Here is a 26,964-nt window from a genome sequence, read left to right as displayed (position 1 = left end):
CCTACCTCGGCTACCTCTGGCAGACCAGCCCACTCACATGTCTTCACAGGGAGTTTTGTCCATGTGGGGCAAGGGGGTGGTGGAGGGGCTGTGGGTCCCAGTAATGGGTGTGTGAAGGCCCTTGAAATAGGAAGGAGGGCTGTGAGGAGGCCACGGTCTTGCAGGGAAGATGGCTGAGGCCCAGATTATTCAAGAAGTTTACCCCAAACCACCACAAATGTTGGTGTTTCTCCAGAGCAGCCCTGACATTTTTGGAACAGGAACATCATCTGGATCTCGCTCTGCTCAAAGGTCTCCAGCAGAGACTCTGAAGAAGCTGAAGCCTGTCCCCCTTCCTAATTGCCTCTGCTGGGTGTTCACGTCTAGAGAACTGTCTTGCATGGAGGGAATTCATCCTGGCCTGGGCCCAGAAACAGGAGGGGACGGCATGGGGACCCCAGGAAGACCTTAGCGTGACTGGCCAGTACGAGGCTGGCTGGGTGGCTGCAGGAGGACAGTGTTTTTATTTACTGCTTTACTGGCATCCATCCCAAAACAAATTCAAGGCAGCTCGTCATAGCAAGCCCACAGTGGGTGGCTGTGAGCAGGGCCACTGTGGAGCCGGCTCTGGGGGCACATTTGCCTCGAGGCCCGAGCAAAGGGCATCTGTGGGCTGTGCTGACCCAGGGTGGAACCTGTCCCTCTGCTGTAGGGTCATCATCCGGGTGAGATGCTGACCAGGGAGGCCAGGGAGCCAAGGTCCAGGGGGTACCACGAGGATGTGGCGTGGCTTTCCGTGCCATCCCCAATAATCTGCTTTGGCCCAGCTGGGCAAATGTGCTGCGATGTGGACGCGGGACTTGTGTTCCCTTCTTGTGGAATCAACTGGGAATTCCCGATCACAGTGTCCTCGAGGCACCCCTGGACCCAGCCTCGTGCTTTTCCTCAAGAGCACCCAGCTCGGCCCAGGGGGGCACAGTGCTGCACCCCATCCTCACGGTGCTGCTCTTAGACAGTTTGGGCCCAGCCTGCCTTGTGTTTGGGGCATAACTGTCCTGCTCAAATGCTCCTCCTTCCTGTGGGCCTTGACCCCCCGTTGCTGCCTCTGTCTTGACTTTGCTGTTCCTGACATGGGCCTGGCAATCTGACCTTAACCTCATTTACTAAACCTGGAGGGTAATTCTCACTGACAGACCCCTCCCCTCACAGCCCCGCATACCCCTAATGCCCCAAATAGGATTCTGGGGTTTGACTTCCATAAAAACACATTTTGACATTGCTTATGGAAGCCTATTGTGTATCTAGCTTGACAGGTCAGGGAGGGCGGGCACGTCAGGGTCACAGGTTTGAGCTATGGTCTGTTGACCTGGAGAGCACGTGGAGCCCAGAACTGCTCTCTGGGTTTGACTCAGATTCATTCTGGATGGTCTTTCTGCGTTCTGGCCTGGATCTAGTCGAGTAGATTTTTACGCATAGATTTCTTTCTTTTTGGTTCCATAGATCGGTGAAAAGCATATTTAGAATCAGTTTGGTTTGGGGTTGTACAAACTCATGAGATCTCCAGTGTCTCTCCACGTCTCTTATGTTGTAAGTGGGTTTGAGATGCAGTTGAGCCAACATAGCAGAGCAGAGGGAGAGGTACCCCCCTCCGAGGCCCTCGGGCACCTTTCTTTCTCAGGAAAACTTCCACAGGACAGGAAAACCGAGGGCTGCTAGTTCTGTAAGCTGGAGTAATCCTCTAAAAAGCAATGTATTCATTTTATTCTGAAATTGTCAGAGTCAATGGCGTGAGCTTGGCGGCCTCTGGCCCACAGTGTGCGTCACTGCCATATGGGCGTCCGGGGACTCCTCCGTGATCCCTAGGTCACCTCTTGGCAAACTGTGCCACCATGGGTGTGGCTCCCCTTCTCTTGGCCTCGCTAGCCGCTATCCTCCTCCCTGTCCTGCGCAGACCAAGCTCACAGATGCTCCACGACACTTCTTCTTCCCCCAGCCGTCAATCACCTCCTGAAACACTATCTTGGCCACGTCATTCCCCAGCTCGAAAACCTCAGAAAGCTCCCAGTCTTCCAAAGAAAGCCCACTTCACCTGCTAGGAGCATTTGGGGCCTGCCCATCTGACTTCACCTCCTGTTGCCTTCCTTGGCAGAGCTGAGTGCAGCCCCTCAGCAAGCTGAATTAACTACATCCATCCTATTTTTTTTTTTTTTTATTATTTATTTATTTGACAGAGAGAGACACAGTGAGAGAGGGAACACAAGCAGGAGGAGCGGGAGAGGGAGAAGCAGGCTTCCCGCCGAGCAGGAAGCCCGATGCGGGGCTCGATCCCAGGACCGACCCTGGGATCATGACCTGAGCCGAAGGCAGACGCTTAAGGACTGAGCCACCCAGGCGTCCCCCGAGGCCATATTTATTTTATTTATTTATTTTTTTTAAAGATATTATTTATTTATTTGACAGAGAGACACAGCGAGAGAGGGAACACCAGCAGGGGAAGGGGGAGAGGGAGAAGCAGGCTCCCCGCCGAGCAGGGAGCCCAACGCGGGACTCGATCCCGGGACTCCAGGATCATGACCTGAGCCGAAGGCAGGCGCTTAACGACTGAGCCACCCAGGCGCCCCCCATCCTATTTTTAAGTCACTCCCTTTTGTAAATTTCACATATCCCCTGTAACCTCATTTAAGGCCTGTCTTTTCCTCAAAACCCTCCTTTCCCTTGCTGAACTCTTGTCTTCTGCAGAGCCATGAGCAGTCACATGGTCAGATGTATAGACGGACAATGGATGTGTGGGTTAGGAGACACAATGCAGACCAGATACATGTACCGATCCACGATCCATGGTTTCATTCCCAGAGAAGTGTGACAAGTGATCAAAAGCACGATCTGTGCATCCAAAGGAATTTTGAGTAGTTGATGCGTTTTCTTACACCACAGAGGTCCCTCTTGGGTTGTGGTAGCTCCCGGTCTGCTTTCTCCCTTGGTTCTTGCTCTCAGCTTGGAGCTGAGCCTGGGCTGTGTCCATCAACCCCACCCAGAGGAAGGCCTCTCCTTCCTTTCTTTCTTCAGGTCCCCCATCTTAAAGCCCCAGAGGCTGTCTGACAGGGAGGGACTCTCTTTGGAGGGACGGAAGAGAAGGGTGTGGGAAGCCAGTCAAAATCCTTTCCAGAGGGCAACAGAGGAGGTAGCCAGGAGTGCGAATGCATCCTATCCAAGCATCCGTGTGTGTGTGCGCTTCATACATACATACACAAAAACTGGAGTTAATTTTACAGAGATTGTGTCTTATACCTCCAGCTTCCATAGAGCTAATGATAGATAAGGGCGTTTTCACTGCAGGTGGATAGACTTGGGAGACCACAATCCACCCACGCTATGTAAAAATCCGTAGAATTATGAGTCACCTTGTAATGAGGCTTTAGTGTAGTGTGTTTTCAAATCAGAAAGGGATTGTAATTATTTATGTTATGATTTGAAAATAACAAAATTTACACATTCTAGATTCATAATTATAATTATTTAAACCATAAAAGCTTGTGTTTCTAAGGTGTCTTGAGTTTGTAGACTGCTCCTTGACTTGATTACTTACAACCTTCAGCACAAGAGAGGATATGTACAATCCTAAACCTTACAAAGAGAGATGGGTCCTACTTGATCTCATTGTTTTGTAATCATGCTTTACCAGTGTACTTCTCCCTATTGTTTCTTCAGTTTTGGGTGTTGAATATAAGTAGCTTTAATGAAGGTCCTGTGCTGGCTCAGGGGGTCAGTGTTCACGCTACGACCTGCCCCTCAAGGCTTGGTCTAGGGCACCCCTAGGCAGGCGGAGGTGGGACTGTTTCCATTATTGAGGAGATCACCTGTCAGCCACCTCTGCCCGCTCCACTTCCCTAGGAAACCTTTAGAGAGGATGAAGGAAGCGAGCGTCTTTCTTTCCATGTTCCAAAGAACACTTTTCTGTATAAAGGAAGCCCTAAATCCTTTGTAAGGTCCACAAGCTAAGCGGTGCCTCTTTAAGGGCTTGTCAGTTGTGACCCAGATCATGGCTGAGTGTCGTCCCCGTTTCCCTGGAATGAAGAAGTCAGTCTTAAAACTGCAGCAGGACCTGCGTTCAGGTGCGGCGGCTGCCAGGAGGGGCAGGGGGCTGGCCATCTGACCGCGATGTCAGGCTCAGCATTAACTCAGAAGCAGAGAAGAGGTGCTCATGTCCCTCACGCCTCGAGGCAGGCAGATTGGGGCGAGGAAGAGAGGAAATGTCGGTGATGCTGGGGTTGGTGGGTGAGGAGCCATCATGGCCGCGGCGAGCGGGAGCCCTTTCCCAGGGCCGGCACCTGCCCCGCATTGACTATGCATGGCTACACCCAGCATGTCCCGTGCTGCGGGCTTATTCTGTGGGAATCCGCGGGCAAATATGCAGCACTCGTGAAACAACTCAAACATTTATCAGTAGGGGTGGATGAGGTAAACCCAATATATTCGGGGCCATGGACTATCACGCAGTCTTGTTAAAGCACATCTGTAGGTAGACAAGCAAGATTCACACAATCTGTCTTCACTAAAGAAGCAAGTTGCAGAAGCTTCTACACAATATGACCTAATTTCCATGAAGAAGAAAGGGAGGGGGGAGAGAGAGGTTTGCATAAACATAGAGGAAAATATTGGGAAGATCAGTTACTCATAATATTTAGCTCTAGAAGGGACAGGAGAGGATGGAATTGTCGGTAATATTTGCCTATCATATTTGAACTTTTATAACTCCTCTGTATATCTTCTGTAACCTGAAAACCTGAAAAAAGCCACTTAAAAGCCGCCTTTTTTGATAAGAAAGGAGCACGACCACTGTGGAGAGGAGGGGTCGCTCACGCCTCTGCCGTCCCTGCAAGTGTTCCTCCCATCAGCGTCGGGACTGTGTTCCTCACTGGGCCCCTCCACCTGCCCTCAGCTGCCCGGGGGGCCTGGGGCTGAGGCCGTGCGCCAAGGCTCCTCTCCGCGCTCTGCTCGCAGGAGACTCACTGGAGGCTGGTCCGCCTCTCCACCTCCCGTCTGGCTCTTGAGAGTCTGATTTTCACAGTGTGCGGTGTTCCTCTTGAAGGGAAGCCCTGGGTGAGCATGGAGTGTGTGGGACATAGATTCTATCTGCCTATGGCACACAGGCTTGGGGTCTGCTCGCAGACACACACACACGTGCATGCACACGTGTGTCAGCCCTGCCCGTTAGCAGCTTCTCAGGTTCTGTGGCTGGGGTTGGGCGTGTGCAGGGCCCCCACCCCTCTGGCTGCCAGAGCTGCCCTACGCCACGGTGACTGCTGACCGGGGTGCTCCAAGGAGGATGACCTGGCGGGCGGCCTACGCGTCCTGGGGAGAGGCGGCTGTTTCCAGTGTCCTTGAAGGCACCATGAGCCTTCTCTTCTCCCTCCTCCATCCAGCTCCGCTCTACGTGTCGGGAGATTTCCTCTGACGGTGACGGCCCTCAGCTAACAAGTGTGCGTCTGTCCTCAGTTTGAGACCCTAGGACCTCAGGATGTGCAGGCCAGAGTGAATGAACCTACCAGCCTCTGGACAGGAAATCAGGTTTTATTGAAATGCTTACACACAGTGAGCTGTGGACGTTCCACACACATTTACAGCATTGTAAGACGACATATGTTGACTCTTCCAGCACCTGCTCCTGCTATCAGTAAACATTCACTTTCCCGCCCCCCTTCCCTTTCCCAGCAAGACAGACCAGTCCATGTCTGCTGGACCTTGGTGCACGCCAGGGAGGAAGATGCACCTCTAAAGTCCGAGCACAACCTGTGGCCCCACGTAAACCTGGGTCTGGCTCTCCAGTTGGTCATGTGGATCTGGTTACAGTGGCTCATCTGAGGTGGGGGCCCCGGCTCCAGGTGGCCTCTGGACACAGTTGCTCTGCTGTCCCCGTTTGTCCAGGCTTTTGTCACCAATGTGAGCTGTCCTGAGCTGCTCTGACCGCCCCAGCCGGCCAGGTCCTGCTCCCTCGTTCTGGCCAGGTTCTAGGATGCCTCAGGAAGAAGACGTCATGGCCTCAGTTTTGGGGGCATCAGTATCATAAAAGGGGTCGAATCGCTGAGTCCAGTGGCTGAGGCAGCGGGACGGGGTTTGGGCAGAACGTGTGTCTGTCTGGTGCTGCAGGGCCAGGCCCGGGACGGGGGTGGGCTTGCTCTCCTCGCTGGCTTCCTGCTCCCTCTGCAGCTGCTCAGCCACTCAGACCTAGCTCCCAAATCTGCAAATATCAAGGGAACTGGAAACCAGGACTGCTGCTTGCCAATGTTGGACAGAAGCGCTCAACACAGTTTTATGTTTTGTTAGAATAATTCTCCATTTAAACAGAAATGACTGTAGATTATTTTCATTGAAAGGAGAATAGGTTTCTGCTCCCCCCAGATAAAATGCCTGGTGTCTTTGTTGCCCTGATGACCAGGTCCTACAAGCTTGGCCAGAGGTCACCCAACCCTCTCACCCCTCCTGGGGGAGGAGGCCTGCAGTGGTCTCAGGGGGAGTCTTCAGTGGTTGAGAAGCCCTCATAAACGCAGACGCCCTCGCGGGGTGACATACCACCCGCTGTTGTTTTCATCTGACACCCTTCTCTTCACTTTTCCTGGTGGACAAGCAGGAGAGGAGGCCCTGGGGCAGGTGGGGGAAAGCAGGGGCACCCAGCAGGGACGGGTTCTGCTGCTCTGTGTCCGTGTCCTGCAGACGAGAGGGCTGGCCTAATCAGGACCAGGCAGGGGAAGGCCGTGCTGGGGGTCATGCAGAGGGAGCGTCCAGCCCCCAGCTCAGGCCTTTGCCCCCTGCCCCGGACTGGCACCGAGATTAGAAAATCCCCTTGTTTTCCTTCCATGGTGGCTGGACCCAAGTTCTGGGCCACTGTACCTCATTTCAGGGACCATTCTTTCTCCCTATTCACTTTGAAAATGGCCCGTCTACTTGGCCAGACAACATTATGAGCAAAATTACCTACATGCTGGAGTTTAACACGAATCTGACTAAAGTCCCAGTCAGTTGGAAGGTAACCCCAGCTCCACGGATGGGATGAGCAGAGACCAGCTCTAGCGTGTCACTGCTGAGTCACCCGCCAGGGCTCTCCCGCTGGGGGAGGCCCGCCTGTGGCTGCCCGCATCCCAAGGGCCCTGGGGAGGCCGTCTGCAACGTGGCCGTGCACTAGATGACCGAGGTCTCTGTCTGCAGGAAGGACGGGGCGCGGGAGCCCCGGTGGAACTGCTGGGCGCTTTCCGAGCCGTTCCTCCAGACGGACAAGCTGTGGAGCCTGCAGTCCCGGCCACAGGGCCGGCTACGGCACAGACTGCGCCACTTCCTTTTCAGCTCGCTCTGCACCTGGGGCGAGGGCGAGGCAACGGGGAAGTGGGGGTCAGGCAAACGTGGGAGCTTACAAACATAAACTTGGGGGCCGGTCGGCACTGACAGGTCTCTGCGCGACCCCTCTCCTCTCGGGTATCTGTGGCAGAGAAGGTGCGGCCCGAGCAGCAAGCTTGGGGTTTTCGTGAGGCAGGTGGGGAATTGGGACTTGGGAGCCCACTGAAGGAGGTGAAGGAAAGCAGGCTCGGGAAGGGCCTTTGAACTGAGGGAGGGCAGAGGTGCAGGCAGGAGCATCGGGGGCAGTTGGCCACACAAGGTTGGGCAGGTGAAGGCATGTGGGAAATGAGCAGAGCAGGGCAGGGCTCAGAGGGACTCGCGCACGTACATGCAGACAGCTGTGGGCAGGGAGCTCAGGAAGCAGGGTTCCCATCCATGTGCCCGCCCCTCCCCCTGGGTTCTGAGTGTCCTGATATCCGGGGTCAAGGAGCAAGACAGTGACCATGCAGAGTGGCAGGGTCCTTCTCCACCACCCGGCCGGGGAGCTTTCTTGAGCTGGCCTGTGGGAGGGCGACCGACAATGCTTGGTGTGGAGAGACAGGCTTTGTGAACGGGGCTGGAAGGGACGGCAGGGGGTTTGCCCGGACAGAAGACCTGAGCTCTCCTTCAGGTTGGGGGGCCACATTAGGGAATCCCACACGAGCCGAATGTCCCCCGAGACGTGACAAAGCACTTACTTCACTGTTGAGAAAACAGTACAGAACCGCCACCACCAGGCCCTGCAAGCGAGAAAGGATCGTCAGAGGCCACTCACCAACTTGGGGGGAGGGACAGTCCCTTCCCACACGAACCTGAAATGATCCGATGCACAATTCAAACAGGATCTGGTATTTGGAGGAGATGCCAATAGGAAACACGGCAAACACCACATAGTGAACTCCAAACAGCGGGATGAGCAGCAGCGTGGACTTGGCGAGCCTCCTGCAGCAGAGAGAGGGACGCTGAGTGCCGCCAGGGAGCCCATGGGCTCAGGAGTCTTGCACGCTGGCCTCACCGGTCTGAACCTTGTTTCTCACAAGTTTAAGTAAAACCAACCTCCCCCACCCAACGACGGGCAGAATGTGCCAGCATGGTGATAAAAATGACTGGGCCTCACAACGCAGCAAAGCTCCTACAAGACCTCCGGCGGGTGCCCTGCAGCGACACAGGTCTGAGTGCAGTGTGTCCCATAACCGGCATTGGCAGGGCAGAGGCAGGCCTGGCTTTCTGATCGCAAGAGCAGACTCAGCAGGGGTGCAGAGGCCTGAGCACCGAGTGGGGCAGCAGGGCAGGTGGCCCGGGCTCTGGGTGGCCTGGACCAGCCAGGTGTAATTGCTCTGTCCATCAGAGTTACTACCCTCCCTGATCAAAATGCAGATCTTCTGCTCACTGCATTCTATGCTTGAAAGTAAAACAGCCGAGCTCACGTCCCCCTTTCCTGTAGCTGCTCTCCCCACGCCCCGAACAAACACCGTCTCTGTTCTCTACCCGGCGTTTCTCAAGCTTCAGCGGCACCAGGCCACCTGGAGGTCACATCAGAAGGCAGATTGCTGGCCCCACCTTCGGACTGCTGGCTCTGTGGGTCTGGGGTGTGTCTATCAGGTTCCTAGAGATGCTGCAGCTGCTGTTTAGGAACCCCACTTTGAGAATCACTGCTCTGAGCCTGGGACTCTCACTGCTGCACATTAGAATCATCCAGGGAACTTCTGAAACTTCTCAGTCCAGCATGCCTCCTCACTCCAATTAAATCAGGTCCCTGCGGGCGGGCGGGACCTGCATGGTAGCTCTAACATTTTCCTGGGTGATTCCAGCGTGCGGCCAGATTTGACCCTCGCAACTCCAGCATGGACAGGAGCATTGGGGTCCCCTGGGGGCTCGTCAAGGAGGAGCTTGGCCCCCAGGCCAAGTCAGGCCACCTGGTGATGTGTGTGCACGTCAAGACCCCCTAAATGAACATCCGGTAGCCTCTGCATTGACCCTGCAGCCTCATCCTGAGGGAACCCAGCGAGGAGGCTCCACTCTGCACCTCCCTCACTTTCTCTTGTTCGTTGACCCTACCCAACACTTAGAAAAAGTCATGAACTTCTTGACATATTTTTGAGGCACCCGTCTCAAACCTAGCACTCAGAGCCTGGGATGTAAGTTCTAGAAATGTGACCATTTCTCCTGGTTTCCCTCACAACAAAAACCACATCCTGTGGTGTTTACAACAAGTGGGATGTCCCGTTTCAGGCAATCTGTGCAAACCCCAGGAGTCCAGGCCATTCTGCAGCAGGGCGTGACCTGGGCCTCATCAGCAAGGAAGGCCCGTCAGTGAGCATCACACTGCCGGCTGCTCATAGATCCAAACATTTAACCTTACGGGGCATTTCATACCCCGGCTCAGCGCTAGCCTGGTGAACAGAAGTGGGTTGTGTAGGGAACTGTGCCCTTTAGTCCAGTGCGAGACAAAGAGTCTGCCTGAATTCCCTTACGTACATCATGCTCACTTCTAGAGAAGAGTTTCTAGTGAGGCTGGGCCCCTGGGACTCTGTTCGGGGGCTTTGTTACGGTTATAAAGACAGTTGCCGAGAAAAGGCATCAAGACACAGCCAGACGGCGGCACCACAGACAGGCTCTGCCTCTTTTGTCATCCTGGAAAAAGAACAGTTTCTATTTCCCTACTTAATTTTGTTTCTAAAATAAAAGCATATATCTCCAAGACCTACTGAATGAACACTCCCAAAAAGCCCAAAGAAAAGGTCAGCATGGAAGCTAAACAAGACTAGCCAAAAATCAAACTTGATTTTGAAGAGCAACTGAGAGCAGTCCTGTCCCTGAGCTGCAAGTGTGAGTGGGCCCCAGGGACCAGTCAGGTGCAGTCCTGTCCCTGAGCTGCAGGTGCGAGTGGGCTCAGGGACCAGTCAGGTGCAGTCCTGTCCCTGAGTTGCAGGTGCGAGTGGGCTCAGGGACCAGTCAGGTGCAGTCCTGTCCCTGAGTTGCAGGTGCGAGTGGGCTCAGGGACCAGTCAGGTGCAGTCCTGTCCTTGAGCTGCAAGTGCAAGTGGGCTCAAGGACCAGTACAGATGCTGCTCAGATGGGGTAACATGGCTTTGTCCTTTGTGGTCTGATGTGGAATCCCATCGCTAGGTCTGACCTTCTGTGCAGCCTCCTTGAGTGGACTGGGCAAAAAAAGGGATGCCTTGGGTTTTATGTGCCCTAGGGCACGGTCAGAAGGATCCGTGCACCAGACTTCCCCACAACACTTACTGGTGCTGACACTAAATGTCTTTCAAATATTAACTGTATTAACCCTCCCAGCCTTAGAGATAATGACTATTATTTCCACTTTACGGATGAGGACACTGAGGCCCAGAACAGTGAAGTCACATCACTCAGGCTTCCAGCTGGTGTGTAAGCCCAGCACTGGGCCCCTGGCTATGAGTGATGCTGCCTGTCCAGCTTCCAGGTCCACACCTGGCCATAGTCAGGTCACCTGCCCAGGGTCACACAGCTCCAGGCGGCCGTGATTCCAAACTGGTCTATCTGAACCCGAGGCTCCCACTGGTAGGACCAACTGTCCCGTGCTAAACTAGTTCTACTTTATAATAAAGTTGTGGGCTTTACTTTTTCTTTATAAATTCTTGACAGAAATTTATAGAATCTTTAAATTCTTTCATAGAGTCTTCAGGTCCTCGTTAATGAGCTCGATGATTGTGGCGTGTTACTTAACCTCTGTTCTCTTTCCCACTGAATCGATGTGACAATAACCATCTTCATGTAATCATTCAGCGAATAAACATGAATTATTATTAAGTATAAGGCCTGGCGTTCGGTGTCTGCATGAACCTTGTGGTTTGATGCGGAAAAAAGAATTCAGCATAAAATACAAATAATGTGTGGCCAAGGAGAAGTCAGATTGCAAAACAGGCAAGCGGGCAGAGTGCTTCCATAGAGGATATCCGTGCTGAAACCAGGGGCGGGGGCTTGGAATGACCACCACGGCAGCACCCTCCCTTGGAGAAGACACCAGCTGCCTTAGCCATGAGCACAGTCCCGCACCCAAAGGAGGCGAACGTGGGCCTTTGCTGCATGTGCAGACCCACGTCCTCCCTGACCCTAGGTTCCAGACCGTGGGAGGGTGGTGAGGGCAGCTCGGCTCCCAGACCCACACACATACTCACTTATACTGTGACTGGTCGTTGCCACCGACATCTGGGGACGTCAACTTCTGCAGTAAAATTCGTATGATACTAATAAAAAGGACAAAATTGACCTGCACAAATAGAGACCACATGTTTGTGTGGGATTTCCCTGCAGGGAGGGGATGTAGCCGGGACGTCTGTGGCTCAGCCCCGCCTGAATCGTCTCTCCTCCCCTCTGTGACAGAAGTGCAGGAGCCCTGCCCAGCCTGCGGCTGCCCCCCAACTTGGAGCTGACTGTGTCCCCTGACAGCATCATGTGTCTCAGGGCCCAGGCTACAGGAGCAAGCCAGTTCTGAGATGGGAGGTGGACAAATGACAGTGTGATTCAGCTGTGCAGTGCGTGGCTGTGACTTCCTTGCAGGGTTCCTCCCCGAGCCGGAGAACACGCCTCTCTCCCTCCACCCCTCCCCCATCACTGAGCCTTCGTCCCGACCGGGCCCGAGTCTAGGACTGATGGAAGGAGCTGGGCCGCTGTGTGTGGGTCTTCTCTCAGAAGGCTGAGCAGAACGGGGCTATTTATATTTAATACAGGAAGTGGGCTCCCTCTCTACCCAAGTGTGCAACCCAATGGATAGCTCATGTTTCAATACAGAAATTACTTACTAGGATAGATATTAAAATTGGTGTCCGTATAACCCACCAGGGAACACTGTGGTCGTTGGTATCCCAACACCTATTGAGAAGAGAGAAGGAAAATCATGTTACCTCTGATTCATCCACAAGCTCGCTGCCTCTCAGCCCTTACGCGGTACTGGCAAAACCAGCTGGCTCCTCCCACCGCACGCGCTACATGCCTGGTGCGTTACGTGGCCCCCCTGAGGGCCCGCAAGTGCCGCGGTAAGGCCGAGGTGCTCCGCACTCACAGATCCGGATGCAACCCGTCCCTATCCAGTGACTTTGTTTCATGTTATTCTTCCTGACAGGACAGTCTGCTAATGGAGAGATGGAGCAAAAGCAGAACTCCAGGCCATGGGAGAAGGGGGAGAGCAAGCCCCAGGGAAGGCCCATAACCTGGGAGTTGGTGTAGCTCATGCTCACTCTGGCCAACAGAGGGGAGTTTTTCTCCTGAAAATTAATTTCCTCTCGTCTCCTGAATGGTTTGTATCTGTACCTTGAATGAAGGTTTGAAATGTCTTTGGAATAACTGAGGCAGGCACAGCTAGGAATGTCTGTCTGGCAATGTTCTCACTGCGGGTTTCCAGCGTACGCGCTGTCTCCGGTAGGAAGCTGGGAGAGGGCGCTTGCAATGTCTCCATTACTCGCCCCCCAGCGAGGCTCTGAAGCCCCTCCCAGCAAGGGCAGAGACCAACCCTCGCCTCTGAATCCTAGCTGGTTTTGGCAATAGGATGTGGAGCGCTTGGAACCCGCAGGACAGAAAAGAGCCTGCTAGTTGTGCTACTTCAGACGGGCCAGTCCTCGGCCAACCCAGCAGGTGCCCACGGTGCGTGAGCAAGCCGGGCTGAAGCCACAAGAATGCCAGGGGAGCCAGCCCACGCTGCCAGTGTGCAGAAACACACCCTATGGACTCTCCGTTATGTCAGCCACTGGGCTGAGGGTGGTGTGTTACCAGTAGTAGATAACTGGTAGACCCCGAGAGCCCTTTATGAGGCACAACGTTCATGGTGGGAACTTGGTACCTGAGTTTGGGGCCATGATCCAGCTGTGTACATAAAACAGAAGAGCTTTGGACCCTGCTCATGCTGCATTTTAGAGAACTATGTCAGAGAGCTGTACTCCTGCTGGCCATTTTAACCCGGTCTTCAACTGGTCACCTCTCTGCACTTGGCTCCAGGCAAACAATGCATGCGTTTTGCTTGGTTCCCTTTTGTGAACGCTGCTTCCCCCACCTAAGGTGCTGAGCCCCTCTGCCTGGTTTCCCCCAATCCCAGCTCTGCTGTAGGACCTGGTTCAGTTCCCAGCCCTCACATGCATTTTCTCCAAATTCTGTCCCCCGCACCAACAGTCATGAAGTCGGTCTTCTCATATGTGGGGTGTTCTGTGTCACTCTCTGCTCGGCTGCAGCTACAAATGCAAATCTTCCTCGCAACCGGACAGTAAGCTTCTTTCTCGTTTCCGAAGACTTAAGGATGCCAGCAACTTGGGCCAGGATTGCTCGACCTCATTTTAAAGGCAGAGGTATGGACCCAGCACTCACCCTGTGTCTTCTAAGGAGAGCCGGGCTGCAGTCCACGCCCCTGTGCAGACGGTGGGGATGCCTGCAGAAAGACACCTGGTTACCACAACCTGCGCTGCTTAACTGGGACAGCACACAGACTCACGTGTGCACCCTCGTTCACCAGGGTCAGCAAGGACAGGGGCTTTCTGATGGAAGGACCCAGTGGAAATGCTTCGTAAACACACGGAAGTTTATGCTCATGCCTTACAAAGCACTGAAGATAAACGTGTGCGGGAAAGCTCAAGCTTCACAGGTCTGCAAGGCGTCACCGTGCATTGTGAGTGTTGTTACCACAGTGTGGGAGCATGGCAATTACAGTAAGGGGTGCTCCTCACTGTGAACCTGGGGGGCCCACTGCTTACACCCCTTCCAGTTCTGGCTATCGAAGGTCCTGCTAACTGGCGGGGAAGCCCTTCTCCTCCATGCCACTTCTTTCTGACTTTCCCCCCACAGGGTATGCCCCAGGAACGGGACTTTATAGCAGTTTTAAACCAGGTTCCTGGTTCCTAGAAATATGAGGGTGCTGCCTATAGGAAACTCTAGTCGTGCTAGAAAAGCTCTTCCTAATATGACCGGAAGTGCATCCTACAGGGGTAGGAAAGAATTTTTCTGAGCTGAAAGGTCTGCATTTATAGGTGAGGGGGTGGAAATCAGGGACCTGGAGGGTTGGTGGGGTGGCTGATGGGCATCGGGCATACACAGGGGAGGACAGTCCTTACCCCATCCAATCAGGAGATAGGCTGCGAAGCGTCGGCTGGGGGAGAATATGGCCACCAGCAAGGTGTGGAGGTATAGCCCCTCCACCAGGAGCCAGTAGAAGTTTGCCATGATGCAATACTGGAAGAACACGAGGCTCAGCTTGCAGCCAACCTGGAATGTCGGAGACAGAGCAAGAGAACACGGCCCCATTCGGATTGAACAGTTCACCATGGGCAGAGTAGCTCCAGGACATGAGGCATGCACGTGTTTGTCTGAGGAGCCAAGGACACCAACACAGTGGTGTTGGCTGGAGATGCGCACCGTGTTAAAGTGAGGCCCTTGGCACCCACAGCCTGGGATCAGAACTCACTGGAAGATAAACACGGGCAGGGGGCAGATGCACACAGCCACCTCTGGGAGCAGCGGGCTGAGGGAACGTGGCGGTGAGCACACCTGCCTGCCCCTCTCCCTGCCCCTCCTCGGTCTGCGTCCTCATCCTCTGCCCACCCCGCTTTCGATTCTCCGTTTGTCCTCGCCACCCGCTCAGCAAGAGACAGAAAAATAAAGGGCAAAACAAGAGAAACCAGCAAGCACATTATGTCCCCAGGCATTTTGAAAGAGTTTTCACTGGGAAAAACCAGGTAGTATATAAAACAAAGATATTTTAATCTCTCAGACCTTCATATAAACATACCAGGTATTTTAGCCTCTTGAATAAACATGAAACTGAGGCTTTTAATTGGCAAGTGTGTGTAAGTGTGCTGAAAAAGAACAGAACTTCATTTCTATTCTTCTATATCTTTGCTGCGTCCCCTAAAATATATGTGTACAGGTAGATATCCATACACACTTACGTGTGGATAGATGTACCTTTACATACGTGGATATATTTTTATATGTGTACGTGGATATATGTCTGTAGGTGTGGATATATTTGTATATATGCGGATACACGTATCCACGTGCATGTATTTATATACATGTGTGCGCTCACTCGTGAGCTCCATCGGACAGAAATGAGAACAACAATGCACGGAGATGTGTGTGCAGGGAGGGGTGTGGTGCCCAAGTTGGTAGACGGTTAAATGCATGATGTCTCAGCCACACGCTAGGTGATCGTGCCACCATTCAAACTGACACACCGGTTGGCCTGGACGATTGCCATGATGTCGTGCTGAATGAGGGCGGAAGATGCAGAAACAGCGTGTTGCAGGTGACTCTGTTTTCTTGGTAAAACCATGAAGCCACCGTGGGTGTCTTTCCAGCTGTCCTTCCCCACCAGCACACGGTGAGGACAGGAGGTCTGGGGCGGGACGAGCTCTCTGCTGACTTCCCCTTCTGCGGCCGTGGTTTCAGACCGCATCCCTCGGGGTCGAGAGCACGGAGGGAGGGCCTCCAGGGCCTGCTGCTGCTCAGACGGCACAGCACAGAGACGCAGGCCGATCGCCGAGGGCTGTCCCCTGGGCTGGGGGCCTCCCACCGCTGCACACAGCCAGAGTCGAGGGCACCAAGCCCTGCCTTCAGCTGGGGCTCCTGCTGAGGGTCGGCTTCTAGGCGGCCACCTGGTTGGTTGTTTTCTCTGGACTAGAATATGCTTTTCCAGGGGTCAGACGAAAGCCAACCAAAGCAGTGCAGAGAAGGATGCCAAGTGTGTACACAGCTGGGCGAGGGTGGGGACCGGAAGTGGGGTGCAGCCCCGTTTGGTGCTCCATCTAATACAAGACACTTGGCTTCGAGGCCCACTCCCTGAAAAGAAGATGGAAGTCTGCGCCCCCCTCCAGGCTGTCAGAGGTAAAACTGGGTAACATACCCCACACCCTGCAGGAACAGAAGGTATTTCCCTAGTCCCTGGAACACATATGGCGTCTGTAGTGTTGATTAAAAACAAAAACCGGGGCACCTGGGTGGCTCAGTCGTTAAGTGTCTGCCTTCGGCTCAGGTCATGATCCCGGGGTCCTGGGATCGAGCCCCGCATTGGGCTCCCTGCTCCGCGGGAAGCCTGCTTCTCCCTCTCCCACTCCCCCTGCTTGTGTTCCCTCTCTCGCTGTGTCTCTCTCTGTCAAATGACTAAATAAAATCTTTAAAAATAAATAAATAATAAATAAAATATTTTCATAATGATTTTTTTTTTTTTTACATTTAAGTTTTTATTGTTTCTGGGGCGCCTGGGTGGCTCAGTCGTTAAGCGTCTGCCTTCGGCTCAGGTCATGATCCCAGGGTCCTGGGATCGAGCTCCATGTGGGGCTTCCTGCTCAGCGGGAGGCCTGCTTCTCCCTCTCCCCCTCCCCCTGCTTGTGTTCCCTCTCTCTCTGTGTCTCTGTCAAATAAATAAATAAAATCTTAAAAAACAAAAAACAAAAAGCCCAGGATATTTTATTTAAATGTGTGAGAATACCACGAAGCAGCGGGCTACGAGACCTCACCACACAGCGAGCAGCAGAGCTGTGTGCCCATGGGAACGCCCGCTTGTGCGCCTTCACGTGTCCTGGGTCCGCAGCGGTGCCACTTTTGAGGGTGTGGGGCTCCCAAAGCCCCAAACCAGCCGTCCTCCAGGCACAGATCCAGACACAGATGGAATGAAGTCTGATGGTGTGTTCCTGTGTGCATGTGTGTCTGCACACATGTGCTTGTGTTCATGCCTGTGTGTACCTCTGTGATCATGTGTGTGTGAGTTTTGGAGGCATGTGCATGCAGGTGCACACATACACGTAAGCATGTTGATGGGCTCTCACTCACCTCTCTTCTTCCTGACCCTCTGCCATTCTGACCTGGGCTGTGGGCTGGCTTGGTAGCTCGCTGGGCCCGGGACTCTCCATGACGTGCAGGTGCTCAGCCTCCAGCCTAAATCTTTGCCTCTCATCCCCTCCCCAGCCCACCTGCGACAGCAGGCAGTGGCCAGGTCCGAGCTTAGCTTTGGGCTGGGTGCGTCCCTGCTTAGATGTTCTGGCTTCACCGCAGAATTCACGGCTGCCACAGTGTATATCCCCACTCGACCCCTCCCTGGGCTGGGCGGCACTCAGACCCTCAGGGAGTGCCTTGGAAAGCCTGAAGGTAGGTTTTTGAAAATCCCGATTGACCCTACATGTCATTGGGCAGCCAGGAGGAGACACACTGAGCCCAGGACTCACTGCTATGTCCAGAGTATGTGGGAAGAGGGGGCCAGTGGAGGGAGAAGCCTTCTTTTGAAAGGAAATAGACTGTCGAGTTCTTGGCCTCTCCAAATGTCTTGAGAAATAGACCCTTGGACCTATTTGGGGGAGATTCCCCCAGTGTTCTGCTTGGGAGAATAATGTTGGCTTGATACCCAACTGAGAACAAAAACGTCCAAAAAATGCAACTGCAAGAAGAGATGTTTTCTCTGTTCCTCATGCTGAAGTCTGACTGTCTCTCTGACTAACTTACTCAAAACCTTGCCTTCTCTGGGGACAAGAAGAAGGAAGACCCAGTCCTCCTTCTTTCTCTCCTGCCTCCTTTTCTCCTGCCTTCTGTCCTCATCTTCCTCCTGTCCTCCCACCCTTCTTCCCTCTGTTGGTACACGTCTCGGTGACATCCTGCTGGAGGGGTGCAGCTAGGTCCCTTCCCCTTTGCTCTCATGGCTCCGGGGACTGGGCAGGGGAACCCTGCACCTGCTCCCTCCTTCTCACACTTCAGCCCTCAGACCCGAATCCTCGGGCATTTCCATGCCAGAGTGTGCGGTGTACCTGCGTTTGAACCCTGACCACAGCCACATCAAGCCCTTTGAGCTGCCGGGCTTCCCTCAGCTCTGTGTCCTCATTCACAAATGGGCAAACTGCTCTTTTGAAGGTCACTGGGCACTCACCAACAGTGTCCAGCCTGGCACTGGAAGACCCTCAAGAAATGGCTAGGTGGATGGGCAGAGGGGTCGGTGATTTCCAGCATAGGGGCAGGCGGGGCAGGGTAGGCATGGCAGGGAACTTATTCCCCTGGGTCCCTGTCACTCCCCTGCCCCTCAGTGGGGTGCCCGCCAGGTCTTGTCTGTGTGGCTGGGAGCATGGCCCTGGGTTGGGTGGCTGGTGTCTGTGGGCCCACCAGGGTCACTAGCCCTTTAACAAGAAGCTAAGGAAGGAGGGCTCCTTTGAGCAGAGTTTTGAGACCCCCGCCCCCCGGAGAAGTGAAAGGAGGTTTCCCAGCAAGAGGAGACCCCAGAGTGGCATTAGGGCTCAGCCCTTGTTACCCACGTGGGACACTCCATCGTGGGGCAAGAGCCTCAGGGGCTCTGACTCCCACTTGGGGGTGAGGGTTTGCCAGGTGAAGGATCTTGTGTTACTTTTATTATTACAACAAACTCCTTTTATTAATTCAGTCCAAGTATGTCATGAGTTGATTATCCCCAGAAATCTATTTACCCTACAGGCCTATGGAACAGCTGATGTTCTGTGGTGTCCTAAAACTGAATTAATTCAAATCTGTTCAGCCCAGAGCAACAGTGTCAGCAGATGAATCCATCCGCTTGGACCTTGAGAGGAGAGCGGCCAGCGTCCTGGCTCCTTCTGCAGAGAGGAGCCACCCTCGGAAGCTGTGGTCAAATCGAGAGCCCAGATGAACCGGAGCCCAGATGCCCGCCGAGGTCCTGAGGTAGCCTTACGTGGGCGGCAGAGAAAGACTCGGCAGAGCGACCTGCATATTGGAGGGGCGTGGCCAATGCACTAAAAGAACTAAGCACTGCAGGCCCACTATCACCACCAACACAGAGGGGTGAAGGACAGCACAAGTAGCGTCCATCTATAGAAATAATTAGCATGGTTTCTCCTCGTATCAGAGAGCTGGGCCCAACATATTCACAGACATGCAGCTGGGCTCCTGGCAGGTGCTGCAGGGAGCTCATTAGCTGCGTAGGTGATTTCCTCCCAGCAATCCATGGAAGCATCTTTACTCATAATCTGGGAGATTTGGGGTGAAGACAATGGCACTGTGCATCTCCATCCATGTCAGGATTTTTCAGCCCAGAGCTGCTGCTGCTGATCACTTCGGGCAGTGCCCTCGTGTTGTTCTGGCTCTGCCTGGGGGTCAGTGCTCATGGCCCATGACCTCCCAGCCCCTGGAGGTGCCTGGGACACCATCCCTATCTCACCTGCCAACCTGGGCCTGCTCTGAGCCCCAGCCTCCTGGCCCGTCTGCTTCTCAGGCCTAACCCTTGTCTTTAGCCCTGTGCACTGGCTGTGGGACTTTACCACAGTGTGAGGTGGGGAGAGAGACAAAGCGCCGGGGTGGTGGGAGGGAGGTCCGTGGGGCTGCAGTTCACACAGGCCACCCTCCCCTCAGTGAGAGGACCCTGCTCACAGGGACAGCCTTACCCAGGAGGATGGCTGGTCGGGGCAATGCAGCGTGCCCGAGCTGGAGTATAGCACATCATCCTTGACCAACACTGAAATGGCTCGGAGGATGAAGGAGAGGAACAGGTTCAAGTGGATGTAGTTCCGGGTGCAATGCAGCTTCCTGTGGTGGAGAGAGGCAGGGATGAGGGGTGGAGGGGTGGGGGAGGCAGGGATGGGGAGGGGCGAAAGGGGGTGGGGTGGGGGAGGGATGAACACTTTAATAATTGGATTTAATATTAAGGCTTTCTTCTTTTTTTATGGAAGTTTCAATTCCTTACTGTACATTTAGGATGTTTTCAGTTTTGCATTATGATAACTATCTTTGTAGGTAAACTTTTCCTTTATTTCTATCTCCTCAGGTTGCAGTCCTGGAACAGGATTTCAGGATAAGAGTATAAAGCAAACAGTGCTGAGTTCCGAGTCTGCAGTGGCATGTGTCCACTTCACAGATGTGAAGACTGAGTATCTTTGCAGCAAATTTCCTGCAAGACCCATGTCAAATGATCTGCCTTTGAACTTAACTTTATGTGATATCTTGCTTCTCTAAAAAGTGCTCAGAACATTTTGTTTCTAATTCGCTTGTACCACTTAGATTCTGCTCTGGAGAAAACTTAGTCGGTATTTGATTTGACTTTTAATTCAGAGCCATCAGGAAACAAGCTACTCCACACAAGTGAATGCTAGCTCTTTAAGTTTCAATAAGTTAAAAAATGTTGAAGGACATTAAAACACATTGTAAGGAAGACTTCTACGAGAGGTGACAAAGAAGCAGCTTATCTGACTACCTCCCCCCAGGGGGCCAGCGTGGTTTCGGACAGCTGCCTAAGGACCAGGAGAGTGGCCAGAGTGGCCAGGACCCAGAGCACCGAGACCCCGGTAAGAAGAGAGGCCCCGAGACATGCCCCCCCTCCAGCCTCCGCCTCGGTCTCGTCTTTCGAGGCCACTACCTACACAGAGATTAGAAAGAGATTCCGATACTGGCATCTTAAGATATGGACTCTCTTACTCAGATCAGTATATTCAAAATAATTGATGAAGAGGTGGAGAATTTTATTAAAGAATGGAATTGATTACAAAAATCAAATGGAAAGTTGAAAACTCAAAAAGAACCCTGAAATTAACAATCAAAATGGCTGAGTCTAATATTAGATACAATAAATGAGAGTATTATGAAATAGAAAATAGATCGGTTAAATACATATAGACATCAGTATAGAGAAACAAAATAATGGGAAGTGATGTAGGGTTCGAAGCCAACGGCAAGAAAGAATTCTCAAGACATTTTCAGTGCAAAAAAGGTGGTTTTATTAAAGCAGGGGGACAGGACCCGTGGGCAAAAAGAGCTGCACTGGGGTTGTGAGGAGTGGCCCATTATATACTTTCAAGTCAGGAGGGGGTTAGGGACAGCGTAAGTCTCTAAGGAATTTGGAAGCAAGGTTTCCAGGACCTTGAGGAGGCTGGCTGTTGTTAGGAAAGGGCCATTTACTACTGTCTAGTCAAACCGTAGTTATGAGACCCTTCAGATGCGTACGGGTGGGCCATGTGCTTGGAGGATGATTGCCAACACGTATCTTGGGGGGGTAGAGATAAAGGAAGTTTCCAAAGTAATTTCTTTAAAAAAAAATTTTTTTTTAAATTTTATTATGTTATGTTAGTCCCATACAATACATCATTAGTTTTTGATGTAGTAATTTCTATATGTTAAAGTAGACTCAGGATCCTGGGGGCTGGGCTCAGGTTGCCTTTTGCCCTTAGCAAATATTAACATCCAGTCTTCCCTAGAGGAAGTTCACTCTGCCTGTTTCAAGGACTTGTCAGTGGGCTGTAGGTGGCAAGGAAATATAATAATTTTTCTTCTGCCTTTGTTTCCCACATCAGGAAGTATAGAAACAGAGTAGGAAATATATGGGGAATGGTGAAAACACTGTTGAACACATGAGAATGGAGTTTCAGAAGGAAAGGAGAGACAATAGGGTAAAAGCAACATTTAGAGAATACTAGCTAAGGATTTTTGGAAACGAATAAAATAATGAGATTAAAGAAATGCCATTAACCTCAAGAAGGACAAATACAAAGCAAACCACATTAAGTCCCATGACAGTGTCACTGCTGAAAACCAAAGACAAGTAAAAAAAGCTTCTAAGCACCCCAAGAAAAAAGACACCTTCCTTCAATGAAACAGTGGTGAGACTGGCCGCTGACTTTTTTTTTTTTTTAAAGATTTTATTTATTTATTTGAGAGAGAGAGAGAACAAGCTGGGGAGAGAGGCAGAGGGAGAGGGAGAAACAGACTCCCCGCTGAACAGGGAGCCTGATGTGGGGCTCGATCCCAGGACCCTGGGATCATGACCTGAGTCGAAGGCAGATGCTTCACCGACTGAGCCACCCCGGTGTCCTAGGCTGCTAACTTCTAAAAAGAGAAATGATGTTCATTTTTAGTGTGATGAGAGAAAAAACTGCCAACAAAGAATTCAATACTCTCAAAAATATCCTCAAATGAGGCAAAATTAAGATGATTTCATGTGATCAAAAACCACAAGCCCTCATTGTCAGTAGGCCTGTGCTGAAGGAAATCCTACAGGGGGTCTGCAGGCAGAAGGAAGATGACCCCGATGGAGACACAGGAGGAAGGGAGAGCCTCGGGAAAGATAAACACATGGCATCTCCAAGTAACCACTGACTGTAAACGACAACTATAATGCATACGGCCTTAAAATAGACTTCGGATTAAAATACATTACAATAACACAAAAGACATGAGGGGGTAAATGGAATAAAAATGTTGTCTTGAATTGACTGGGAAGTGGTAAAAATAGTGATTGGAGGTTAACTCCTACGAGACAAGGACGTGTGGCAATTTTGGGAGATGCCTAGAAGCAGCAGAACAAAATGTATAACTGACAATCTGAAAGGGGAAAATTGGAATAATAAAAGGAAACATGAGATGAGTGTGAAAGCCTGCCCCTCCCCCCAAGAAGCTGGTGTCTGTCCCCCACGCTGGCCTGTTCCCACTGCTCCTCACAGGGGCTGGGCTCATCTCTCAAACACCTCTGCTCTCTGCTTTCTCCTCCTCACTCTGTGCTGCCTATGTCTTCCCCTGAGTGGAGTCTGGGATTTATGGCGGTCTCTCAGACATGAGCACACACTCACTCCAGTTAGCGAGCAGTCCAACTAAATTATGTTTGCTGAGTTTCTGAGCTATGTTCTTCATCACTCATTGCTCATTGTAAAATCTCACTTCCAAGTATGGATCTACACAGGATGATGGATGTAGCTGAAATTGGGGCTTCCAGAGAAACCACGCTGGAATCTGCTCCTTCCTGGCGGCTGGAAATGGAACACCAGTTCCCGAAGGTGAGACGGTGGACAGAGGTGTGGGCAGCGCCTTTCTGGGCTGTCCTGCTCTAACTGGTAACAGGGGGACAGGAACAGCACTGACCTGCGGAAGCTGCCATAGGGACTAAGTTGATGAACACCTATAAAATGTGCGGTGTGGTATGTGTTGTTAGCAATCTGGGCTTGTGGGGACTGGAGCTGCGATGTCAGGTGCCTGGACATCAAAGACGGTGGCTGCAAGGACTGCCCAGCGAGTCCCACGCAGAACTAGGTGGTGTGTTTGTGATCCAAGTCTACGCTGAGATTTGGAGCTGCCTTAAGAGACAAGTTGCTCTGCTTCTCTGTGTGTAAAATAAGGGCGTGGTTACTTAATGCTTTCTTAGCTATGGGGCTATTATGGACAGTAGATCCCTCATGATTGTAGAAAGTTGTTTCCTGGGTAGAATTTCCAGGATGACGGAGAAGTTATTTTTAGAATACGGAGTTTGGAATTGACACTTGTAGCATCGGACACGCAAGCACAGCTGATGGACGGAGGCAGGGAGGTTCGAGTCTCTGTGGCCCAGGAGGAAGGCAGACCCACGAACCGTACACCAGCTCCCGGCACTGATCCCAGCAGCCAGGACACACCGACCACGGCAGAAGGACATCCACAGCAGGTGTCACCAGGAGGTGACTAAGGATGTGCGCATATGGAACATTGTTTGACATTCATGAAACCATTTGAGATTCTCTTATAGACCAACATCCACTTTTGCAATAATTCAAAATGCCCGTAGGCTGGCTAATTAAATATGTCATGCATCGCAAATCCCAGGTAAACTGCCGATGTCAAGAACATGGATTGTTCAATATGGGGGCTCTTGAAAACCAAGCTGTAACTTTTCTAGTTCAAGTTACCCTGTCCCAGCTTGCCTCCCTAAAATTTTCCTTTCTTTTTTTTATCTTCAACAATTTGAAGATTTAAAAATACATAGTAAAATACAGAAGATAGCAGACTAGAATAGATATTAATGTTGCACAAGAGTTTCTATTCTTTTCTTTCCAGAACAAGAATATGATGGACTGTCCCCACATTTTCCGAAGAATAGCTCTTCATTACAGCTGCTGACTTACTCTTCCTGAGGATTCCCACCCTCCTGATGGAGTTGAGATGCCTGGAAAGTATATTACATTTGATGGGTTTCTCAGCTACAACAGTCTTTACTTGTTTATTTCCAAGTATGGATCTCCTCATGGATTATCTGTTAGTTTCTGAAATATTCCATTTGTTATATTTTTGTTTTTATCTGAATACCGGCCAACATGTGAAATATATTTGTGTAAAGAGAAATAAGACCTGTGGTGATCAAATCCCTGTTAAAATAAGAGGAATATCAATTGGCTTATTTAGTACTGGGGATATTCAAGTCACAGATTTAGTCCTGAATATACTTACTAGCTCTTCCTAGACAGACGCTTCTGTTCTGAAACCAAAGCCTCTACCTTTAACCCTAACCAACCAGCTGTATACACCGCATGTCATTAGTTACCAAAAAGACCTACCGGAGGTTCAGGTGGGTGGGAACTCTAACTGCACACCAGGGAGAAAAACAGCAAAATTCAGAGTGCTTCCCACATGCCACGTAGCTTCATTAGCACCCACACTTTGCGGATCACAGAGAGGTTCAGTAATTTGTCCAAGGTCACACAGCGACTAAGAGACTGACCCAGGATTTGCATCCAGGCATCCGGCTCCTGCCTTCATACTCTTGAACACATTATACTGTTTCTTAACACTCTTAGCACCAATGGGCAAGATCACGTTGCTTCCGTATTTTCAAAGGATTTGCATAATTGCTGAGTATTTAGTAACAGCAGTTGAACTGAGTTCTTATAGCCAAAGTCCGTATTATCTCTTTATGTAAGAAATGCAGAGTAGGGCGCCTGGGTGGCTCAGTTGGTTAAGCGACTGCCTTCGGCTCAGGTCATGATCCTGGAGTCCCTGGATCGAGTCCCGCATCGGGCTCCCGGCTCGGCAGGGAGTCTGCTTCTCCCTCTGACCCTATCCCCTCTCATGCTGTTTCTCCCTCTCTCTCTCTCTCTCTCTCAAATAAATAAATAAATAAATAAAATCTTAAAAAAAAAAAAAAAGAAATGCAGAATATTTAAACAAAAATGTAAATATTAGCATCATATTTCACACTAGCATTCTCCAAGGGAGTTTTATTGGTTTAACACAGGGAGAGAGGGCTTGGAGACAGTGAATTTCTTTCCTCTTCTGACGGGCCTAGGTGGCTTAAATAGCAGAAATGCTTATTTTTGATACTTACCTGAAGAGGCAAAGAATTATGCTTCCGGTTGTAAGGGAAATCAGAGAGACACTGTAGCCCAGCGTGTAAATGGCCTTCACCAGAATGTAGAACGTAATCTACAAAGAGGGAACAAAACAGCTGTGAGGTTTTGGTGGTCAGCACTGGACCGAGCAATGCTTCCTTCACGCGGGCCCTCGCTGCCCGTCTCGGGGCGCACCAGACAGCGTCAGCCCACCTCCATTCTGAACCCAAACACTTTATTCTCCTCTTTAAACGCCCACCTATTTCCCTAAAATTCATTCTGAGTGACTGTGTGGAGCAGGGAGAGGGATGACCTGGGGGGTCCCCAACTTCGCTGTCTGATCACTATTAAATATGTCATGCATCACAAATCCGAGGTAAATTGCTGATGTCAAGAATATGAAATAAGCTGAAATTTTTCTAAAAAATATTTTCTAAAAATAAGCTGAAATCAGAGGAGGCTTGGGGGGGGTGCTTCCCATGAGAGAGCCCCAGAAACCACAGGGGACTGCTTTGAAAATATGTCCTGACCTAACTGGGTTTTGCTGCTCTGGACTCCGTGAGGAGTGAGGACCCAGGGGACATTCCGCACTGGCCCTGATTTCTCCATAGCCCTGTTCACACCAGCTTAGTGTAAATTCTAGAGAGGGGATGGTGCCCACCGAGCCGATTCCCAGCCCTGGGGTCAGCCAACAAACACGGGTTCAGGCTGGGGTAGGAGGGACGGCCTTGCTCCTGTAGCTTCGTGGGGCTTGGCAGCGTCCGCAGGTCAGTGGACCCCTGCAGGCTGGTCTGCACCCACTGTCCAGCCCCACTGTTATTCTTTACCATCAAGGTGATGCCTTTTGAGGAGAGCTTTCCCTCTCCTTATTACCCTTATTATGGAAGACTCAATATGGGTAATGACATATTTCAGAAGTAAACTAAAAATTTGGAAAAATGAATTTCTAGTTAATATTTAATGATAAAATGAAATTAATTGGTATAGCCTCTCAAATAGTTCAGGCAATCAAGGTTAGCATGAAGCTTGATCTGGCAAGCTAATGTATTAATCTGATTTTAGAAGGGTTTTTCCTTGTTAAACCTCAAGGCCCTGTTGTCATTCTTTTTAGCTCAAGAAGAGAGGAGATGTCATGCTGGCATTCTGAAAACGTCCTTGAAAACTCTAATTTTAAGTCTTTGTCCACATTCTATGTTCTATTCTGAGTGAGAGATTATAAATAGGACTGGGGCATCCTGAGCAGCTTTTTACCATTTCGTCTTGTGATCAGAGCTCACGTTAAATAACTGGAAAAGGCAGTATTTCAAACCTACCAACCGCAAAGCACAGAAAACAACATATCTATACTTAACGAGCACGTATCATGTATCTAATATACCCATCACATGTAATACATACTATACACGTAATAACAGTATCTATAATCAACAATCTCCAACCAGAGGGACAACTGAGCAAGACCGCGGGGAGACCCCGGTAGCCGCCTCCCTGACGCTGGGACGCTGGCCCCCGGGAGGAGACCCCGGTAGCCGCCTCCCTGATGCTGGGACGCTGGCCCCCGGGATACCTCC

The 26,964-nt window shown here is 51.4% G+C and overlaps 2 protein-coding genes across 4 annotated transcripts in view; one reads left to right on the top strand and one right to left on the bottom strand.

Annotated features, from left to right (window-relative positions):
- Nucleotides 1–26,964, top strand: part of DYNC2I1 (dynein 2 intermediate chain 1) — a 227,322-nt gene that overhangs the window by 103,799 nt on the left and 96,559 nt on the right. The gene's annotated exons all lie outside the window — the stretch shown is intronic.
- VIPR2 (vasoactive intestinal peptide receptor 2) overlaps nucleotides 5,533–26,964 on the bottom strand; it is a 64,351-nt gene continuing 42,919 nt past the window's right edge. For 2 of the 3 annotated variants that reach the window (XM_081799734.1, XM_081799737.1), the window contains 8 exons: nucleotides 25,390–25,487; nucleotides 19,721–19,862; nucleotides 14,426–14,576; nucleotides 13,686–13,746; nucleotides 12,134–12,203; nucleotides 11,510–11,601; nucleotides 8,160–8,289; nucleotides 7,337–8,087 (listed from right to left, as the gene is read on the bottom strand). In XM_081799734.1, coding sequence (XP_081655860.1) covers nucleotides 7,791–8,087; nucleotides 8,160–8,289; nucleotides 11,510–11,601; nucleotides 12,134–12,203; nucleotides 13,686–13,746; nucleotides 14,426–14,576; nucleotides 19,721–19,862; nucleotides 25,390–25,487 — 1,041 coding nt within the window. In that variant the 3' untranslated portion in view covers nucleotides 7,337–7,790. The other variant, XM_081799735.1, reaches the window with a different exon arrangement.

Source organism: Leptonychotes weddellii, chromosome 12 (genome assembly GCF_054177405.1).
Source record: "Leptonychotes weddellii isolate Sample4059 chromosome 12, ASM5417740v2, whole genome shotgun sequence".
Classification (NCBI taxonomy): Eukaryota; Metazoa; Chordata; class Mammalia; order Carnivora; family Phocidae; genus Leptonychotes; species Leptonychotes weddellii.
Note: the sequence above shows the minus strand (reverse complement) of the source record. Positions and strands in the feature narration are given on the sequence as shown.